This window comes from Pleurodeles waltl, chromosome 1_2 (assembly GCF_031143425.1).
Source record: "Pleurodeles waltl isolate 20211129_DDA chromosome 1_2, aPleWal1.hap1.20221129, whole genome shotgun sequence".
Taxonomy (NCBI): domain Eukaryota; kingdom Metazoa; phylum Chordata; class Amphibia; order Caudata; family Salamandridae; genus Pleurodeles; species Pleurodeles waltl.
The window spans coordinates 1,301,110,962-1,301,129,508 of NC_090437.1; the positions used below are offsets into that span (position 1 = coordinate 1,301,110,962).

General features: G+C 44.1%; 1 protein-coding gene across 10 annotated transcripts in view; it reads left to right on the forward strand.

The window, feature by feature from the left end:
• The window catches only part of DYSF (dysferlin), a 794,684-nt gene that overhangs the window by 242,716 nt on the left and 533,421 nt on the right, over positions 1-18,547 (forward strand). For all 10 annotated transcript variants that reach the window (XM_069205583.1, XM_069205587.1, XM_069205579.1 and 7 more), the window contains exon 4: positions 10,728-10,833. In XM_069205583.1, coding sequence (XP_069061684.1) covers positions 10,728-10,833 — 106 coding nt within the window. The remainder of the gene's footprint in view (positions 1-10,727; positions 10,834-18,547) is intronic.

The following is an 18,547-nucleotide window of genomic DNA, read 5'->3' on the forward strand; positions in this document are numbered from 1 at the left end:
GTGGTTAGTAATCTACCAGTACATACATCACAGACTCACAAATGATGTCATGTGAGATAAAGCTGCTGTCCATTAGACATGATTGAAAATGTTTTTTTAACCCTGGGTCTTTTTGTGTACTTACTCCTCAACTATTTTCTTGTTCTAAAGTTTTCTGCTAATTTCTGTTTTCCCTGTCCCCTCATAGGCTGAACAGAGACTGATTACTTTGTTTAATGCTTTTATGTGTTTGACGATTAGGGAATTGTAGAAGAAATGTGTGACATACAGAGATTAATTTAAAGAGTGTGATTATTTTGCAAATTGTGAAGTACATTGTTGCTACTAACGGGCGTCCTGTTAATAGCACCACTCCAGATCTGTGTCTCCGAATTGATCAATCAATTAATCAGAATTTATAAAGGGTGGCTAATCACCCATAGAGTATCCAGGCGCTCGCAGTTCCCGGAGGCTTATTCGAACAGCCAGGTCATGAAGTCCCTTAGGAGTTCCAGAAGAGAGGTGATGGTCCGGAGGTGTGTGGGGAGGCTGTTCCAGGTTTTTGCTGCGATGTGAGAGAAGGAGCGTCCTCCACTTCTGCTTCGGCAGATGCGGGGACTAAGGGCGAGTGAAAGGGAGGCAGGGCGTAGCCTTCTGGACGGTTGATGGAAGTTCAGGCAGTGGTTAGTGTACGCAGGTCCTTGGTTGTGTAGATCAGTGATTTACCTCTGATTGTTTTGAAATCAAATACATTGGCCCTGCTCACAAGATGATGCCATTGCAACAAAGTCGAATGAATGTGTGAATGCTGTGTACACTGCTCTCGCCTAGTTTAAATTCAGCTTTAGCTGAATATGTGAAAAGCACTAGGAACATGCAGGCAGACCACCCTGACCCACAAGTTGCTAATCCAAAAATGTCGAGAATGAATCCCAGCCTAAACCCCCCAGGGCAACAGTGCGCTACATCACCATGAAACCAACTGTTTATACATTTTCAGAGAGCTCCTAATGCGTGTGATGCACCCGTTGATCCAGACGGTCAAGTGTAGCAGGACTTTGTAATTGGACATCACTAGGTGGACCTCACTGGCTCTGGTTTTAAGGATCACGGTTCAGGCATTTGGGCTCCTTCATCTTCTTGTCTTGGAGTTTTACCACCAGTTTTCCCTGTTCCTAAACATGGCCTTGGGTCTGCACCCTAAGAGTTGGTTGTTTAAATTTAGGAACATATCTGGAGCCTCAGATTTACTGAGTTATCTATCTTTTACTGCACACCAGTTACTATTCTAGTGGTATCTGTAGAAGAATAATGTCAGAAGCACTATCTGCAATAGGACAGTGCACCACCGACAGCATAGGCATTGCTTATTCTGAAACAGGTAACAGCTCCCTACATAGTGGGACCTCTGCAAGCAGCACTGATCTGGACAGCATGTAAAAAATATGATGGAATTCAAATTGTATCTGAGAGACTCTTAACTTTTCTAGTTCCTCTCAGACACAAAATGATATTGTTTTAGTACACACATGACTATAACCGGTATGCAGAAGCCACTTTTCAATATTAGGCAAAGATATACATACGCTTGTGTTTCATGTCCTTTGGAACCTAAAATATGGATAACGAGTACTTGCCTCACTTCTGAAGTCAATCGGGAAATCATAGTGGGCTGCAAGACAGTACCTGGTTTTGGAAATGGAAAATCCCCTTTCATAGTTTATTAGATAACCATGGATCCCTTCAATGTCCATGATGCAACTAATTCCAGCTCATTGAATGTGACACGGGAAAGGTTCTGTTCCCTCACCTTATAATTTGTAGGACATATACTAATGCTATTTGGATGGTCAACCCAATTATGGAATATTTACTACCTCAATGTATTAAAAAGTATGTGAAATTATGCAGTTGGAGCGAAATGTGGTTCACTGATATCTCACCTGAGGTTTTTTTTTATGTGAGGACTATACAAGGTGAACAAGTCATGCAAGGTACCAACAGGATACTGGTTTGAGAAGAAATTATCTCAGGGGGAGTTTTGTTCTGTGTGAACCTGTCCACTACAGCAAAACATACACACGCTTACTGAAATGCGTCATTCTGAGAAATTAAGAAAAATATAATGCAAAATGTTGACATTCTGATTTTACCAATTTTGTCCAGACCCACTGAGCAGGCAGCAACTATTTCCAAAGTGGAAGTGAGCTGCTCCCACTTTTTCGTGGTCTGTCAGTGTCAGGGTAGTTGGCACTGGCTGCCAGGGATAGCTGCCCTGTTACATTACCTATGACATTTGACTCAGTGCTGCAGTTCAGAGCTACCTTCATTAATTGGAGGAGAGCACAGACACCACTATGATTCCCTGCAAACATGGAAGCCAGAAGAGCGCTCTTTTCTCCTTTGCGATTGGTCGCTATACTCAGCAGGTGCTTTGGCTGTCACTTTGAGTCATATTCCTGAGGTAGACTATGCAAGCCCAGTATAGTGCACTGCCCTTTTTCAAGGCCTGCTTTAGTACATATGGGGCCTGATTACAACTTTGGAGGAGGTGTTAATCCATCCCAAAAGTGACGGTAAAGTGACGGATATACCACCAGACGTATTATGAGTTCCATAGGATATAATGGACTCGTAATACGGCTGGTGGTATATCCGTCAATTTACTGTCACTTTTAGGACGGATTAACACCTCCTCCAAAGTTGTAATCAGGCCCATGGTGTAAAACAAATAAGTGACAGGATCATTTACACCATGGCTGGTGGGCCGACAGGTTGTGCACGTCCAAAGGTTCGTGCAGCCATCACTATGACCTTGTGGGATTCGCTGTCAGGTCAACTCTTTCTGACAGTGGGGCCAGCTGAGGCTTCTCAATCAGAAATCCAGTTGGTATCCCACCTATAATTGGGGGGACTGAATCAGGAGTTGGGGCTTGAGCACAATTGATTTATGGTAGCGTTCCTGCTCTGTCAAACTCTTAGGGCCTCATTCACAAAGGGCCTTTGTACTTGTGGCAGAGACCCTGCAGTTGTGGCGAAGTCTCCACACTTGTGGCGTTATCTGGAGATTCTGCCACGAGTGTGGGGCCAGCGCCATATCTGCAGGGCCTCCGCCATGAGTGCGGAGGCCCTTTGTGAATCAGGCCATGAATCAACCCCTAGGACTTCCAAAGACAGTACTGTAAAGGAACGTTATTAGTTGTGAGTTAAATTAAATTTCCTAAACCTAACTCACAGATCCTTTGGAAGAAAATGGACTAAGCTATTGCCAAAAGCTATTTTTAAAAGTCCAGTCACCGTGAACACTGAAGTCAGATGTAGATACTCCGTAAAGGACACCAGTCCTAACACAGTAACATCCAGTGGATACTCTTAAGTGGTCAAGGAAGCTGGACATGGAATGGCACATAAAGTATACTATACTTTTTCTTTCCCTTACATTCTGTATTTTCTTTTTCCATGATTGCAAAATCATGCATTTGGGGCTTAGAAATACAACAGGATACAAAATCAATATTTTGATAGTGCACCACTTTAAGTAAATCAACAAAGTCCAGTTACTCCATTATCATCTTCATTTTATTTTGCTTTTCTTGCACATAAAAACATCAGCCAACGCGTTTCGTCCTTAACAAAGGACTTCTTCAGGGCTTATGTGTAAATAGTATTTGATATCAATTCTCATACTGGTTATTCAGTATGAGAATTGATATTGCCTGATGTTTTTATGTGTAAGAAAAGCAAAATAAAATGAAGATGATAATGCGACGACATGGAGTAACTGGACTTTGTTGATTTACTTAAAGTGGTGCACTATCAAAATATCGATTATCTATATCTCCCTTGGGATAGCACCTTGGTGGCAGGTGCTGTGATTAGTGCACACATGGAGTCATAAATACTTGCTTTCTATTTCTTTACAGTTCATATATTTCAATAGGTGATAGGGGGTAGGTGCATTTTCATTCTAACCCGCCGCCAGTTTTATTAGTAGTGTCTACCAGTGGCGTAGCGTGGGTTGTCAGCACCCGGGGCAAGGCAAGTAATTTGCACCCCCTAACCCGGGGCAAGGCAAGTAATTTGCGCCCCCTAACCCATGGATTTTAGCACTCGAGTCTCTTCCAAGATGTTGCGCCCGGTGCGGCCGGCCCCCCCCTGCTCCCCCCACGCTACGCCACTGGTGTCTACAACAGGATACATGTTAACATTAGATGTGAAGTTTATAGGCAAGAACAGAAATTGATAATTAGGACCTGACGTCTCACTACCTAATTAGTGCTTAAACAAATGTGGTATGTTTAGAAATATATGGGGGAGCTGCGCAATACAGGAGCTCATGCTACCACTATACAGATCACTAGTGATGTCTAATCAATGTTCATGTGTTTGCATCAGAGATTTTACTTATTTGGAAATGGAATGTCAAAACTTTTGAGAGCTGCATTGAGGGGTCTCCACTGCAGACATGAGGTAATCCACCTCCAGCAAACGTGTGCTAGATAACCGTGAGAGTGCCAAGAATTAGGGTCTGAGTTGGAGCTCTGACTTGGAGCACAGATTTTGGAGGTAAATCTGAATCCTGAGTACAATCTGCTGGCTGAATTTCTCCCACAGTACTGTCCATATCCTGGAAGAAATTCAGCTGTTGATTGTTCTCCTTATTTAGAGTTTCCTCCAGAAACTGGAGGTCGTCCAGTTACCAACAAATGCCAAATCATGCCCCAAATCTTTATCGAGCCTAAGGCTCTCATTAGGAGTAGCTGGTAATTGGTGCGATATTCATCACATCTGATAAAATCCGGCTCTGCTGAGTTTGAATTTATCGGGTGTGATAAGTACCATGAAAATAGGAGTTGTTCCCCCGATAGCGGGTATTCAATAGACATTTTTCCCTGATGAATATCAGCAGGTTTCACCAACCAAAATTTACTCGGCTGTATGAGATTATTATTACAGTACTCGTAATTCTGATATATATGATATCAGGAGTTACTGCACATATCGGAAATTTAACTTCCATGTCATAATGAGGACTGAGTGTACATTAGCCACCTCCAAGACTGATCCCATTTTTTACGGATAAAAAGGTAGAAAGGTGATAGGAGATAGAAGCGATAGAGATAGTTATTTTTGACAAGTTAACTTTGAGGTAGGAGTTTGAGACTTGTTTTCTAGATGATCAAACGATTATGAATCTGATAATGAAGTGTGGTAATGACATCAAAGAATTATAGCAGCTGGACAGATTTGACAGCTTGTCACTCAGAACAAAAACAATTCATTCTTCCTTTGCTTGAGATGCAGTTGGCTGTTGGCCATCAAAGCCACAATGTACTCCAGTTCTTTGAGATGATCAAATTGACTTGAGAGGTGACCCTTTAAGTGACTGTCAGCTGTATAAAAATAGTTCACAAGATCCTCTGTCTAGTTTTGGAGAAAAACTATCATTCATCATCATTTATTGGGCAATGCATTATGTTTGGGTTTAAACCCTAGCTCTGTGGCTGGCCTTAGTGTTTGGCCAACTAGAGAGTGTCACACACTGCCTTCATGTTGTTGTTGCATGGCTTGACTGTGCTTTATTGTGCTTGTCTCATACAAAGCAGTCCCACCTCCTACCTCATTTGGTGCTCAGTATCAATTTCTTACGCAGTTCCTGGTGGAAGCTAGTCTGAACAGTGGATGCTTCAACGGAAGCCAGCTTTGGATCTCCATGAAATCTGCAAAAGTGTCGGAGAGTCTACGATACAACCCACTGTGTTCCGTGTTCCAGTTTTAGCCCTCTCTGAATCCCTTTCGGTAATCTCGGTCCATCGGTAAATAATGGCACCCATCCTAGTAGGGGGCCTTTTTTTTTATTCAAGCTCAACATCTGCAGGCGGAGTTGGACGAGTTGGGTGGTCTACTAGAGGCTGCTAATTGCTCACACTCCAGTGCTGATGAGTAAGAACCTGGAAATCTAAACTTGTGAGGACTGGAGGAGAGTGTGGGCAGCATATACATTAAATTTTTTACTGTGAGACACCACACCACAAGCAACATACCTTTTCACTGGAGGATCACTGATGGAAGGAGAGTCATGAGCAGACCCTAGATAGGCTGGGGCAGATCTTTCAGTCCAACATTAGAAACTACCTTTCAAGTGAATGCATGGGACACCTTCCCGAACAACTGGACATCAAATCAGAATATGAATTAAAACTCTATGATTGGATATGTAAGCCAAAGCATCCTTTTTACCTCTCTTTAAATCAGACAGGAATCCTATTGGCTCAGTTAGGCCTTAGCTCTGTTACTTGGCGTGAGTTTTTCACTCATATTTTGGACGCCAGCTTGTAGTGTTTTCTCGGAAACTGGTCCTTTTGTTTACCAGAATGATTTCAAGCCAAATACACTTTGGCTTCAGTGTTGAAACCTCTCGTGAGAGTGGGGCCATCAAAACTCAGATACAACGTCTCTTGAGATGGCTGCTTTTAGAGGAGACGCAATTGGGGATTTATCTGTCTGTACTGTCAGCCGGGCGGCAGACAGATGCTTTCTGAAAGCACACTTTCGTGCTTTGCACCTTATCTGGCCCTGAAGCCCTCAGTCCCATCGTCCTTGAGAGTCCTGTTAGAGGATCCATATGTAGCCTCGTTATCTCACTTGACGCCAAGAGAGCACTCAAAGTTGAGGAGCTCTTGACGTTGGCAGCCATGTTCTTTCATATAGCCTTCACAATGCGGTCAGGTGCCAATAGCAAGCTACTCTATGCTGCTAGAATGTCATACATCTGCAGTTTGTGTTTATGACCTGGTATGGCTCACTTTACCAAACCTGACAACCAAACTTCAGAATCTGACGCCCTTCCTTTCGTGCTCTGACAAACTCTCATGAACTGTGTAGGTAAACAACTTTGAGAGCTGACAATGTTCGTTCGATAAAGATGCGTTTCAAGCCTCACTGGCAGTAGACTGTGATGTTACTCGAAGATTTTGATTATGTCTCAGACGTTGGCAATATGGTTCAATCCAGTGAGAGTGGGCATACGCACAACTCCTGCTAGTTCCTTGATTTGGGAGTAAAAGCCCCTCATTGTAAGGCTGCCGGTGTGGCTGGTGCTACCTCAAGGTAATACTAAGGGTGTGAACACATAGGGGTGACAGATTGCCCAATAAAAGCATCAATTATAGCCCTATTGCTAAGGGAGGGAGAAGGCAAAATGCCACTCTGCCTAGGGTTCCAAAGGCCTTGCACCAGCCCTGACTGTCGCTTTTGTCTGGGCCTTGACTGCTGTGCTTTAAGTGAGCAGGTACTATCAGGAACTGAGTACCTGCACTTCGTACACACGGAACTGAGAGTACCAGAGCTTCTTAGCACAGGTGCAATACTTTTAATGGGAGAATGAAGGTACTCTCTGCACAGGTTCACTAGGATAGTGAATAATTTCTGAGTAAATTATGCTGAATAAATGTAACAAATATTATAACACGTAGAAACAAGACACGTACAGTAGTACAAAAATATGTTACTATTGCAAAGGTGTATTTTGTTTCAAGAAGAACAATGTGGTTGACATTTGTAGATAACAGTGTTGTATTCCATGCGAATTTGACTAGTGGTCTTACACCACTGGAGAGAAAGTTAGAGAACAAACGTGCTTAAAATTAACTGAAGTATCATCTTCCAAACCACAAAAGGGAAACACACTAAAGTCAATGCCAACATCATCATTGTCTCTACTGATGATGCCCCTCCTGGGAGATTTGATGATCTCAGTGGTAATAACTGGAATGATTCCCAGATAAATAGATGGCATAAAATGCAGAATGAAATGGAATATGAAGCTCTGCAATCTTTTTGAAACTCAACCCTCATCCTAAAATGCTGGTGCTAGTGAAGGCCCTGAGCATCTCGCTCTAATAGAACTAAAATTATGTGGCCGACATATTCTCTATGCACTGAAGGACTCTGATGCATCTTTTCTCTGCCCAAGGGAAGTCAAGGAGATGGGCAAAGTCAAGTAAAGATGAGGGATACAGAACTCAACATTGAAGACTTAAGTATGTATCTAAGTATGTGGTATTTCCATAGTGCAAATTAGCCAAAAGACAGCAGAGTGCTGTACAGGGTCAAAGACAAGCATAAAGTCAATGAGTGATAGAGGAGGAAGCTGGGTTGTGGACAGTTAATGCATTGTCACATAGTGTTCTTCAAGGAGGTAAGTCTTCATATCTTTCCTACACTGGAGCAGCTTTGGGTTGTCCTAATGGATACGGGGATGTTGTTTTAGAACCTTAGTGTATAGATGGAATTAGCCTGCAACCTTATTTTTGAGTTTTTTCACTTCGTCTGCAGTCTGATAGTATCCTGGCCGTGGGTGGGCCAAGAACCACCAGAGACTGTGACCTTGTCTGCAAGATATGCGTCAGTGCTAGTCGTGATGCCTTTGTAAATAATGAAGCTTGTTTTGAAGGTGGTGCGGGTTGGCAAGGAGATCCTGGGCTGTTCAATCAGGATGGGGGTGATTTGATCATGTTTCTTCTGGCTCCCCAATTCAAATGTTCCAAAGCTAGAGGTTTTGAGGAGCTTCATGAATTCGGATTGCAGATGTCTGGTTACTGAGAAACTTTCAAAACCAAAGGTTAACCTCACTGTAGCCCTCGTACTCTGCTACACATCGAATGGAGTCAAAGCTCTTTTGCAAACAATCCAGTCAATATTAGTTGTAGTGAATGGACATCTCTTCCTGGGCTGTCATTTTGGAATCTGACTTAGAATGGCTATCATCTTTATGCTTGTATGTCAGAATATTATAGTCAGAAATATTGTGTAACATAAATATTGTGCAAGTAGTGTACAAAATATCATCCTTCTGTTATTAATTCTAATGGGGAGATATATTGGTTAAAGATATTTAGTACCATGTATTTATGCCAGATGATGTGTCTGACTACAATATTCTGACGTCTTCCTCCTAAAGAGCTCTGACTGCATCAATTTGGCCATTTAGTCCTACTAATGACTGTCGATGAAATAGTGCATTGACTTTTAGACATTGTATCCAAACCATAAACAATGGCTGTGTATCCAACTACCTCACCAAAGTATTCCCACTCCCCAAGCCAGCGAGATCCCTAAGAGTGGCCTGTAAAATCCCTTGGATCCCTTGGGCCAGATGTCAACGTGAGGGAAATCTATTTTGGAGCGAATTCCTTCTTTTCTAGTGCTTCTCACTCTGTAATTCCCACCTGCTACACCTTCATCCAGTATCGTCAAAGCAAGCCTCAGAACTAAGGCGCATATTTACAACAAAGGGGCGCATCATAGATGATGTGCCACTTTTCTGGTGCCCCCTTACGGTGCCCCATGGCGGTCGTTAGGACAATAGCGTCAGAATTTTTCACTCTCTTGTAGTACTTTGCTGCACTAGCGTGAAAAGTTTTGACACTACTGCAGCAAAGTGCAAGGAGGCCCATAGGTTTCTATGGGTGCATCATTTTAAGGCCTGCTCTGAGTATATGGCGCGTCAAAAATGCCTCCTTTACACCGCATTAGCGTAAAACAATTACACTAATGTGGCACAAGGAGGCGCTAGGGGCTTGGATATATGTCCCTAAATGTTTTAAGATCACTTCCAAGTGAGACCCGGCTCCCAACCTCTATATTGTATCAATGATCGGTACCACTCAGCACTTCTCTCATCTCCTCCAATGGTTACTTCATCCCCACATCGATGAACATCAACCTATAGTAGTGACAAGCACAATTAAATCCCACTTAACTGTTGAAGTGCCTCCACCTTCCAAAGCAGACAACCTCTTATCTGCGGGTTGCCTCATCATTGGAGCCAGGTAGGTGGCTTCGAAAAAGGATACTCAATTTTCTTCCTTAACATACTCAAACCCCTTGCAAAAACTGTGATCAACCCCCAAATGTATCCAAGAAAATGTTTCTAAATACGTCAGTACTAAAATATGACACTACCCCAAGGTGGTCTTTCTATTAATCAAACCACAAATTGGATTCTACACACCTCGCTGAAAGAGGGGGGCCCGCTGTGTAGATCAGGAACCTCAACATCCAAATACAGCTCCTCTGACCTACACTCTGGGGCAGTGGCGTAACAAAACTACGGTGGGTCCCCCTGCACAGTACATCGAGGGCCCCCCCTCCAGACTCACGCAGAAGCTTCGAGGTCAGAGTACTATGCTGATGGGAGATCCTGGAGTTCGGGGCTCCCCCGCACTGTGGGGGCTCTGTGGGCCTTTGTTACTCCATTGCTCTTAGGAAGATCACTCAACCTTCCAATAAAACCCTTCAAATGAACGTTTCTGAATACCTTAATGTCACTGCTCCATTCAGGAAGCCTTCAGACCCTCACGGGTGAGTAGTTGCTCTTTACAAAAACTGATTGAAACTGATTAAGGAAGTGCCTAGAGGTGGATTAGGGTGTGCTGTGTCGCTACATGTTGGGTTTGGAATATCCTGTTTCTTCGCTCACTCACTCACTGGCACTGTGTACTTAAGTCTGTCATTTCCAGACAAACAGTGAGTACTTTCATGTTAATCACTCAAATGGCTGATGTATGAAAAACTTTCTGCTAGTGATTAGTTTGTGTTTCAAAGTTAATGTCCAATATGGTCGAGGTGCTGTGTCTCTTACAGGCTTGTAGCCTCTAAGGATTTCAGCAGAAACATCTCCACTGTGTTTATTACACCTGTTGAGTGCTGAACTCTGTACCTTCCCTTGTGATTGCTCCTTACAGGTTTCTGGGTGAGACCAGAGTGTCGCTGCGAGATGTCCTGTCTTCTCCCAACCTGACGGCCAGCATCAACGCGCCTTTACTGGACACCAAGAAGCAGAGCACTGGGGTAAGAGAGAGCCTCCTTCCTATAACTCCAGGCCACCTTCAAGCTCAGTTTAACACAGCTGGTCCTTCAGGAAAATCATTTTGTGGTATATAAATCACTTTACCTCTCTGAGCATTTGAACCACATGTATTATTATATTGACTATAGTGAGGCCTATAGTCTTCTTTTTAATTTTATTTCTTAATTGGGAAGACCATTAATGTTCGGCGGCTGAAAACAAATTTGGAGATCATGTACAGTTGTTGGCCAATGTATGATATGCTGTTCGTCGCAGTTAAGTATGTCGCCGCCCAATGATGTAGGTGTGAGGCATTTTCCCAAGTACACTGCCCTCTAGTGGTTGTTCCAGATATTTTCTGGGATAGGAACCTCAGGTGCCTGACTCATACCATTGCAACCTTTGTTGACAATGTACTAAACACACTTCTGGTGCCCAGCTTTTTTGTTCTTTACTGAGGATGAGGCTAAGGGGTTCATGCATTTCTAGTTTAGTGGAGTGGGAACTGTAGATTGGCACACACCTCTCCAAATGTGCATTTCCCCTACCTTATTTACTGTTTGGAGAACTGATGAGTTTCCGTCCGTGAAGCCTCCACCACCCCCGCCAATGGAAGCCCTCAACCTGGTAGACCATCCGTTACTGGGCCACCAGGTGATAGGGCCTGACGAGGAGCATAGCACGATGATGAAGCATGTCACCAATTGGTGAGTGAGGGCTCTTGTTCCAATATTTTTGGACTCCCAGGGACCTTTTCCTCTCTCTTTTACCAACTAGATACAGGGATCTTTTTTTCCCTCTTTCTCTTTTTCAGTGGAACTGTGTATACATTTTTTGTTTTGTGATAGGGCAGTCACCACATCCTACATCACAAGGTTTCCCTGCCATGAACTACTATGATAGACCTGCTCTTCGGCGCCCAGACTCATCAGAGCCATTAGTTCTTTGTCTTTCAGACACAACCCCCCATTGCAAGTTTGTCTCTAAGCACGGTGCCATATCACCTGTGGTGTCTTAGTGCGCGGGTCCATCGTGAACATTGTATTGGTTTAATTTTATTTCAATTCTCATGGTGTTTCCTCATTTTGGGTTCTATGCCTGGGCTGGGTTGGGGCTCCCTGGTGTTGGGAGGCTGTCAATCACCCGCATGGAAAAGGAGGAAGGTTTTGAGGGCCAATCTCAAGGCGCGGGGGTGGCAGCGGGAATGATTTCTAGGTTAGTTTCTATCATGCTGCACTAAATTAGCTAACGTCATGGTCAAATCTCACCGCAGGAGTCACCTCTTCCTTATTACCTACTCTTGTTCACCACATAAGACATAGCAACACTCTTTTCAGACAGGAAACAGGTAGTTAGCCTGGCTAAAAAAACAAGCAAACTAAGGGTCTGAGTCACAAGATTATAACAAAAAATCTTATAGTTTCTCCCTAAGAGATACTCCTTTGTTTGGATCAAATTTCAGTTTTTTTCAATTCTCTAAGATTTCTCGTAGTAGTCACCAAAATGTACAGTAGTAGGTATTTGATTGCGAAAGGATTTTCGCTACAGAAATTGTACCAGCTGTTCAGTTGGTCTGAATTTGAACACAACTGTACATTTTCACAATGTTTCACAGTCTTTTTCCACGTGGAGAAACCCCAACATTCACCAGTTATGGAGATGCTCTCTTCCCATTTCCACCCTATTAATGCTGCAGACAGGCACACATTTGGGTGCATTTCCAGGAAAGGAAGCTACCAACAGATCTGTGATGAATACCCAAAAATCTAGCACTTTATGGATGCTCCCCAGCTTCTGCAGATGGATCCACTCAAAAACACCAGAAAACCTCCTGTAATCCTGAATTTTCAAATATGGAAATTCATCTACATTGGCGGATTTTCAGTGCTGGCAAATCATCTTCTTAAACAAAAACAAGACTTTCTTGATTCTGTGAAGCAGGAACATGACTTAACCCTCACAAATGTTTTTTGGCTCATATAAGTTGAAGTAAAGTGTTCAGGCCCTTTCAAACTCGTGGTCTAAATCTTCAATCAGATCCAGATACACCCATGTCTGGTTGCCAATGGCCAGGAGCCGACTGCAGGTCCATGCTCGCACCTACTGACCACTGCGAAAGATTAAGGGTGGACTCAGCCTGCTGCCAGCAGGTGAGGAGGAATCACTAGACTCAGCCTCAGGCAAGATGGCTGAGTGAGTTCAACACTCCCTGCTGACATCCAGTGATCTGCTGGTCACGAGTATGAAATCTGGTGAGGCCAAACCACCTTCCATACTTCCGACGAATAGGATTAGTTAAAGGATAGTAACACCTGTTATTTGATGAGAACTCATAGCTCACTCCTAGGGAAGAATATTTCTAGGTTTTTAAAGGGACCGCGTGAGATATGAAGAGATATATAACAGCAAGTTAATGTTAAACCAGTTATTAGTCGCTCGCTGTACGTGATGGCTAAGCACGAAGTCCATCAATGAAGGTTTGGGAGGAGCACACATCTTCGCCTTAATCAATCCTTAATCTCACTAAACTAAGCCCTCCTGACGATTTAGAAATGATTTAGTGTTTTTGATAAATACTGGTATTATGCTAGTGAGTTCACAACCACTTGTGACCTCTGTACTGCTCTCTTAACAGAGTTGACTTGAGCCAGCTACTGTTCAACTGGGAGAGACGTAGGTGCGCCGCATTGGATGTATAAATATCCACGATGCACTAGCACAGGGCCCTGTGACTTATTTTTTGCATCTTGAGCCCAGTGCTTAATTTGAGCCAGTGGTTTCCAGTACTTGTTTGACAACACTGGCACTTATGACAGCTGCCACATGGTGGCGCTGTTTGTGTAATTTAAAGATGAGGAGAACAACAATTGTTTATTAATTCAGGATACAATAAAACAACTAATAACTGCCTCCCAAACCATTCTGATAGCTGTGTTCTTGTAGTCTGAATTGTCACACTTGTAGCAGTGTGATGTTAGTAGTTGTGTAGGTATTGTCATTGGCAGCACCGGCAGCAGCAATGGGAGGTGCAAGCTGTGGTGGCCTCTGACGAGGGGCCTGGCACTTGTATTTTTTACAAATTAAGCACTGTCTTGAGTGCCTACGTTACCACGAAACATCTCTGAGTTAATGCATGTTTTTCTGACAGCAGAGCTCGGAAACACAAAGGCAGTGACTGCCCTGTGCTCTGATATAGCTCACAGTCCACCCCCCACCCCTCAGTTCTTGTAAATCACTCCATCCCAGGGTTTTGAAGCATCTCCCTCTTGGAGTTTGAGCACACGTCACATGGCAGTAACTTTGCACCACCAACATGAAACAAGCACTCTGGGAGGCTAGGAGACAGGAAGTTGGCTGGCATGAGGAGTGAGACAGCTGGAATGGCTCATGTGTGGGGGGGGGGGGGGTTCCTGTTTGTGGAAGGTGACGCTGCATGAGTCTGCAGGCACGAGGCTGCCCAGGGACTGGTTAAGGTTGAAGTGGGCCAATTGACCTTACAGGGTGCATGTTTCAGGGATGACTGAGGGCTGGGCGAGTGGTTGCATGACTTCCAAGTAGGCACACTTCTGCAATCATAGCCAATAGGAACTGCAGCAAATGTGGCTCAGAGGCAGCACACTGTGCGTGGCAATGACCAGGGACAGCTGACTGTCAGCTTCCAAAATAGAAATTCGTAGGTGGTGGTTTTGGTATATGTTTACACATCTGAAACTTTACTCCATATCGTGTGTATGAAAATGTATAACTCTTTTTTAGATCTCTGCCTTATCAACAACTTAACATATTTTCTTAGTATGAGGTTACTGAAGGACAAGGTGACACATCAGTGCTTACCCTCATGAAGAGATACCTGTGACGCTTTCAGTGATGCAAAGCTTACAAAGGCCAGAAGTAAGGAGACTTTGTGCCAGAGCGAAGCCGCGTCTGCAGAGAGCCAGAAGCTCAGACCATGCACCAAAGCACCAATGCAGTTGCTGCTGCACTACAGGTGGCCGTGGTACTCACACATGCCCTAGTGAGCAACCGTACTGAGTTTTGACCCTTTGTCCTGAATTTGTGTCCTGAATTTTGACTCTTTGTCCTGAATTTTTTAGTGTCTTGACCAGATTTTGCTTCCATACCAGATGGTCACCCTGCTGTACTCCCAAAGACAGAGCAAGGGCTTTCAGCTCTGTAAACCTGCTTTTTTCAAGCACTTCCATGCACTTGAAAACCAGTTTGGCTCGTCCACTGTAGTAATTTGGCACCACCACTAGGTGGCGCACTAGCGTTATTTTTCACCCTATTTAAAGGAAGTTCCGACTCTTTAGTGGCGATGGAGACTCTCCAGGATGTGAACTGTTGCATCTGCTCCAGCAGCCATGCCTGTCGCAGAGTTTTCCTGGTTCCTAGGGCAGTTATAGATGTTCAAACAGTCTTTTTCCACGTGGAGAAACCCCAACATTCACCAGTTATGGAGATGTTCTCTTCCCATTTCCACCCTATTAATGCTGCAGACAGGCACACATTTGGGTGCATTTCCAGGAAAGGAAGCTACCAACAGATCTGTGATGAATACCCAAAAATCTAGCACTTTATGGATGCTCACCAGCTTCTGCAGATGGATCCACTCAAAAACACCAGAAAACCTCCTGTAATCCTGAATTTTCAAATATGGAAATTCATCTACATTGGCGGATTTTCAGTGCTGGCAACTCATCTTCTTAAACAAAAACAAGACTTTCTTGATTCTGTGAAGCAGGAACATGACTTAACCCTCACAAATGTTTTTTGGCTCATATAAGTTGAAGTAAAGTGTTCAGGCCCTTTCAAACTCGTGGTCTAAATCTTCAATCAGATCCAGATACACCCATGTCTGGTTGCCAATGGCCAGGAGCCGACTGCAGGTCCATGCTCGCACCTACTGACCACTGCGAAAGATTAAGGGTGGACTCAGCCTGCTGCCAGCAGGTGAGGAGGAATCACTAGACTCGGCCTCAGGCAAGATGGCTGAGTGAGTTCAACACTCCCTGCTGACATCCAGTGATCTGCTGGTCACGAGTATGAAATCTGGTGAGGCCAAACCACCTTCCATCCTTCCGACGAATAGGATTAGTTAAAGGATAGTAACACCTGTTATTTGATGAGAACTCATAGCTCACTCCTAGGGAAGAATATTTCTAGGTTTTTAAAGGGACCGCGTGCGATATGAAGAGATATATAAGAGCAAGTTAATGTTAAACCAGTTATTAGTCGCTCGCTGTACGTGATGGCTAAGCACGAAGTCCATCAATGAAGGTTTGGGAGGAGCACACATCTTCGCCTTAATCAATCCTTAATCTCACTAAACTAAGCCCTCCCGACGATTTAGAAATGATTTAGTGTTTTTGATAAATACTGGTATTATGCTAGTGAGTTCACAACAACTTGTGACCTCTGTACTGCTCTCTTAACAGAGTTGACTTGAGCCAGCTACTGTTCAACTGGGAGAGACGTAGGTGCGCCGCATTGGATGTATAAATATCCACGATGCACCAGCACAGGGCCCTGTGACTTATTTTTTGCATCTTGAGCCCAGCGCTTAATTTGAGCCAGTGGTTTCCGGTACTTGTTTGACAACACTGGCACTTATGACAGCTGCCACATGGTGGCGCTGTTTGTGTAATTTAAAGATGAGGAGAACAACAATTGTTTATTAATTCAGGATACAATAAAACAACTAATAACTGCCTCCCAAACCATTCTGATAGCTGTGTTCTTGTAGTCTGAATTGTCACACTTGTAGCAGTGTGATGGTAAGTAGTTGTGTAGGTATTGTCATTGGCAGCACCGGCAGTGGCAATGGGAGGTGCAAGCTGTGGTGGCCTCTGACGAGGGGCCTGGCACTTGTATTTTTTTTACAAATTAAGCACTGTCTTGAGTGCCTACGTTAACATGAAACATCTCTGAGTTAATGCATGTTTTTCTGACAGCAGAGCTCGGAAACACAAAGGCAGTGACTGCCCTGTGCTCTGATATAGCTCAGAGTCCATCCCCCCCCCCCTCCCCCCAGTTCTTGTAAATCACTCCATCCCAGGGTTTTGAAGCATCTCCCTCTTGGAGTTTGAGCACACGTCACATGGCAGTAACTTTGCACCACCAACATGAAACAAGCACTCTGGGAGGCTAGGAGACAGGAAGTTGGCTGGCATGAGGAGTGAGACAGCTGGAATGGCTCATGTGTGTGTGTGTGTGTGGGGGGGGTTCCTGTTTGTGGAAGGTGGCGCTGCATGAGTCTGCAGGCACGAGGCTGCCCAGGGACTGGTTAAGGTTGAAGTGGGCCAATTGACCTTACAGGGTGCATGTTTCAGGGATGACTGAGGGCTGGGCGAGTGGTTGCATGACTTCCAAGTAGGCACACTTCTGCAATCATAGCCAATAGGAACTGCAGCAAATGTGTCTCAGAGGCAGCACACTGTGCGTGGCAATGACCAGGGACAGCTGACTGTCAGCTTCCAAAATAGAAATTCGTAGGTGGTGGTTTTGGTATATGTTTACACATCTGAAACTTTACTCCATATCGTGTGTATGAAAATGTATAACTCTTTTTTAGATCTCTGCTTTATCAACAACTTAACATATTTTCTTAGTATGAGGTTATTGAAGGACAAGGTGACACATCAGTGCTTACCCTCATGAAGAGATACCTGTGACACTTTCAGTGGTGCAAAGCTTCCAAAGGCCAGAAGTAAGGAGACTTTGTGCCGGAGCGAAGCCGCGTCTGCAGAGAGCTAGAAGCTCCGACCATGCACCAAAGCACCAATGCAGTTGCTGCTGCACTACAGGCGGCCGTGGTACTCACACATGCCCTAGTGAGCAACTGTACTGAGTTTTGACCCTTTGTCCTGAATTTGTGTCCTGAATTTTGACTCTTTGTCCTGAATCTTTTAGTGTCTTGACCAGATTTTGCTTCCATACCAGATGGTCCCCCTACAGTACTCCCAAAGACAGATCAAGGGCTTTCAGCTCTGTAAACCTGCTTTTTTCAAGCACTTCCATGCACTTGAAAACCAGTTTGGCTCGTCCATTGTAGTAATTTGGCACCACCACTAGGTGGCGCACTAGCGTTTTTTTCACTCTATTTAAAGGAAGTTCCGACTCTTTGGTGGTGACGGTGACTCTCCAGGATGTGAACTGTTGCATCTGCTCCCGCAGCCATGCCTGTCGCAGAGTTTTCCCGGTTCCTAGGGCAGTCAATAGATGTTCAAACAGTGGTAGTGAGCCACAGTGGGTAGTGTCGTTGAGCTGTTTAGCATATTAGAGTAAAGTTCTAAGCTTGTAAGGCACACACTCATACAGTTAGTGAGACACACACTTCATAAAGACATCTGACACCCATTTATAAACATAACACATACTTTTATATAAACTTTGATACCAAGATTACCAGAATCAGGTGAGTACTTTTTGAGTTATGAATTTTTAGAGTTTGCAAAAGTTCACAATGCATTTTTCAGAAGTGGTAATGTTATCCTATTGAGGAAGAACAAACACTGCATACAGGTATGGTACAGTGAGTTACGGGACTGATCTCCTAGACTTAGGGTACGTATTGGGCAAGGTCCAAGGCCGCACCAGCAGGTCACCTCGGATGGCACTGGGGCAGCTGGGTGCAGCGACGCAGTTCAGCGTCGGGTGCCCTGTGTAAGTCTATGGCGATCAATCTGGTTACAAAGTGGCTGCAGGGATGGACTTGAA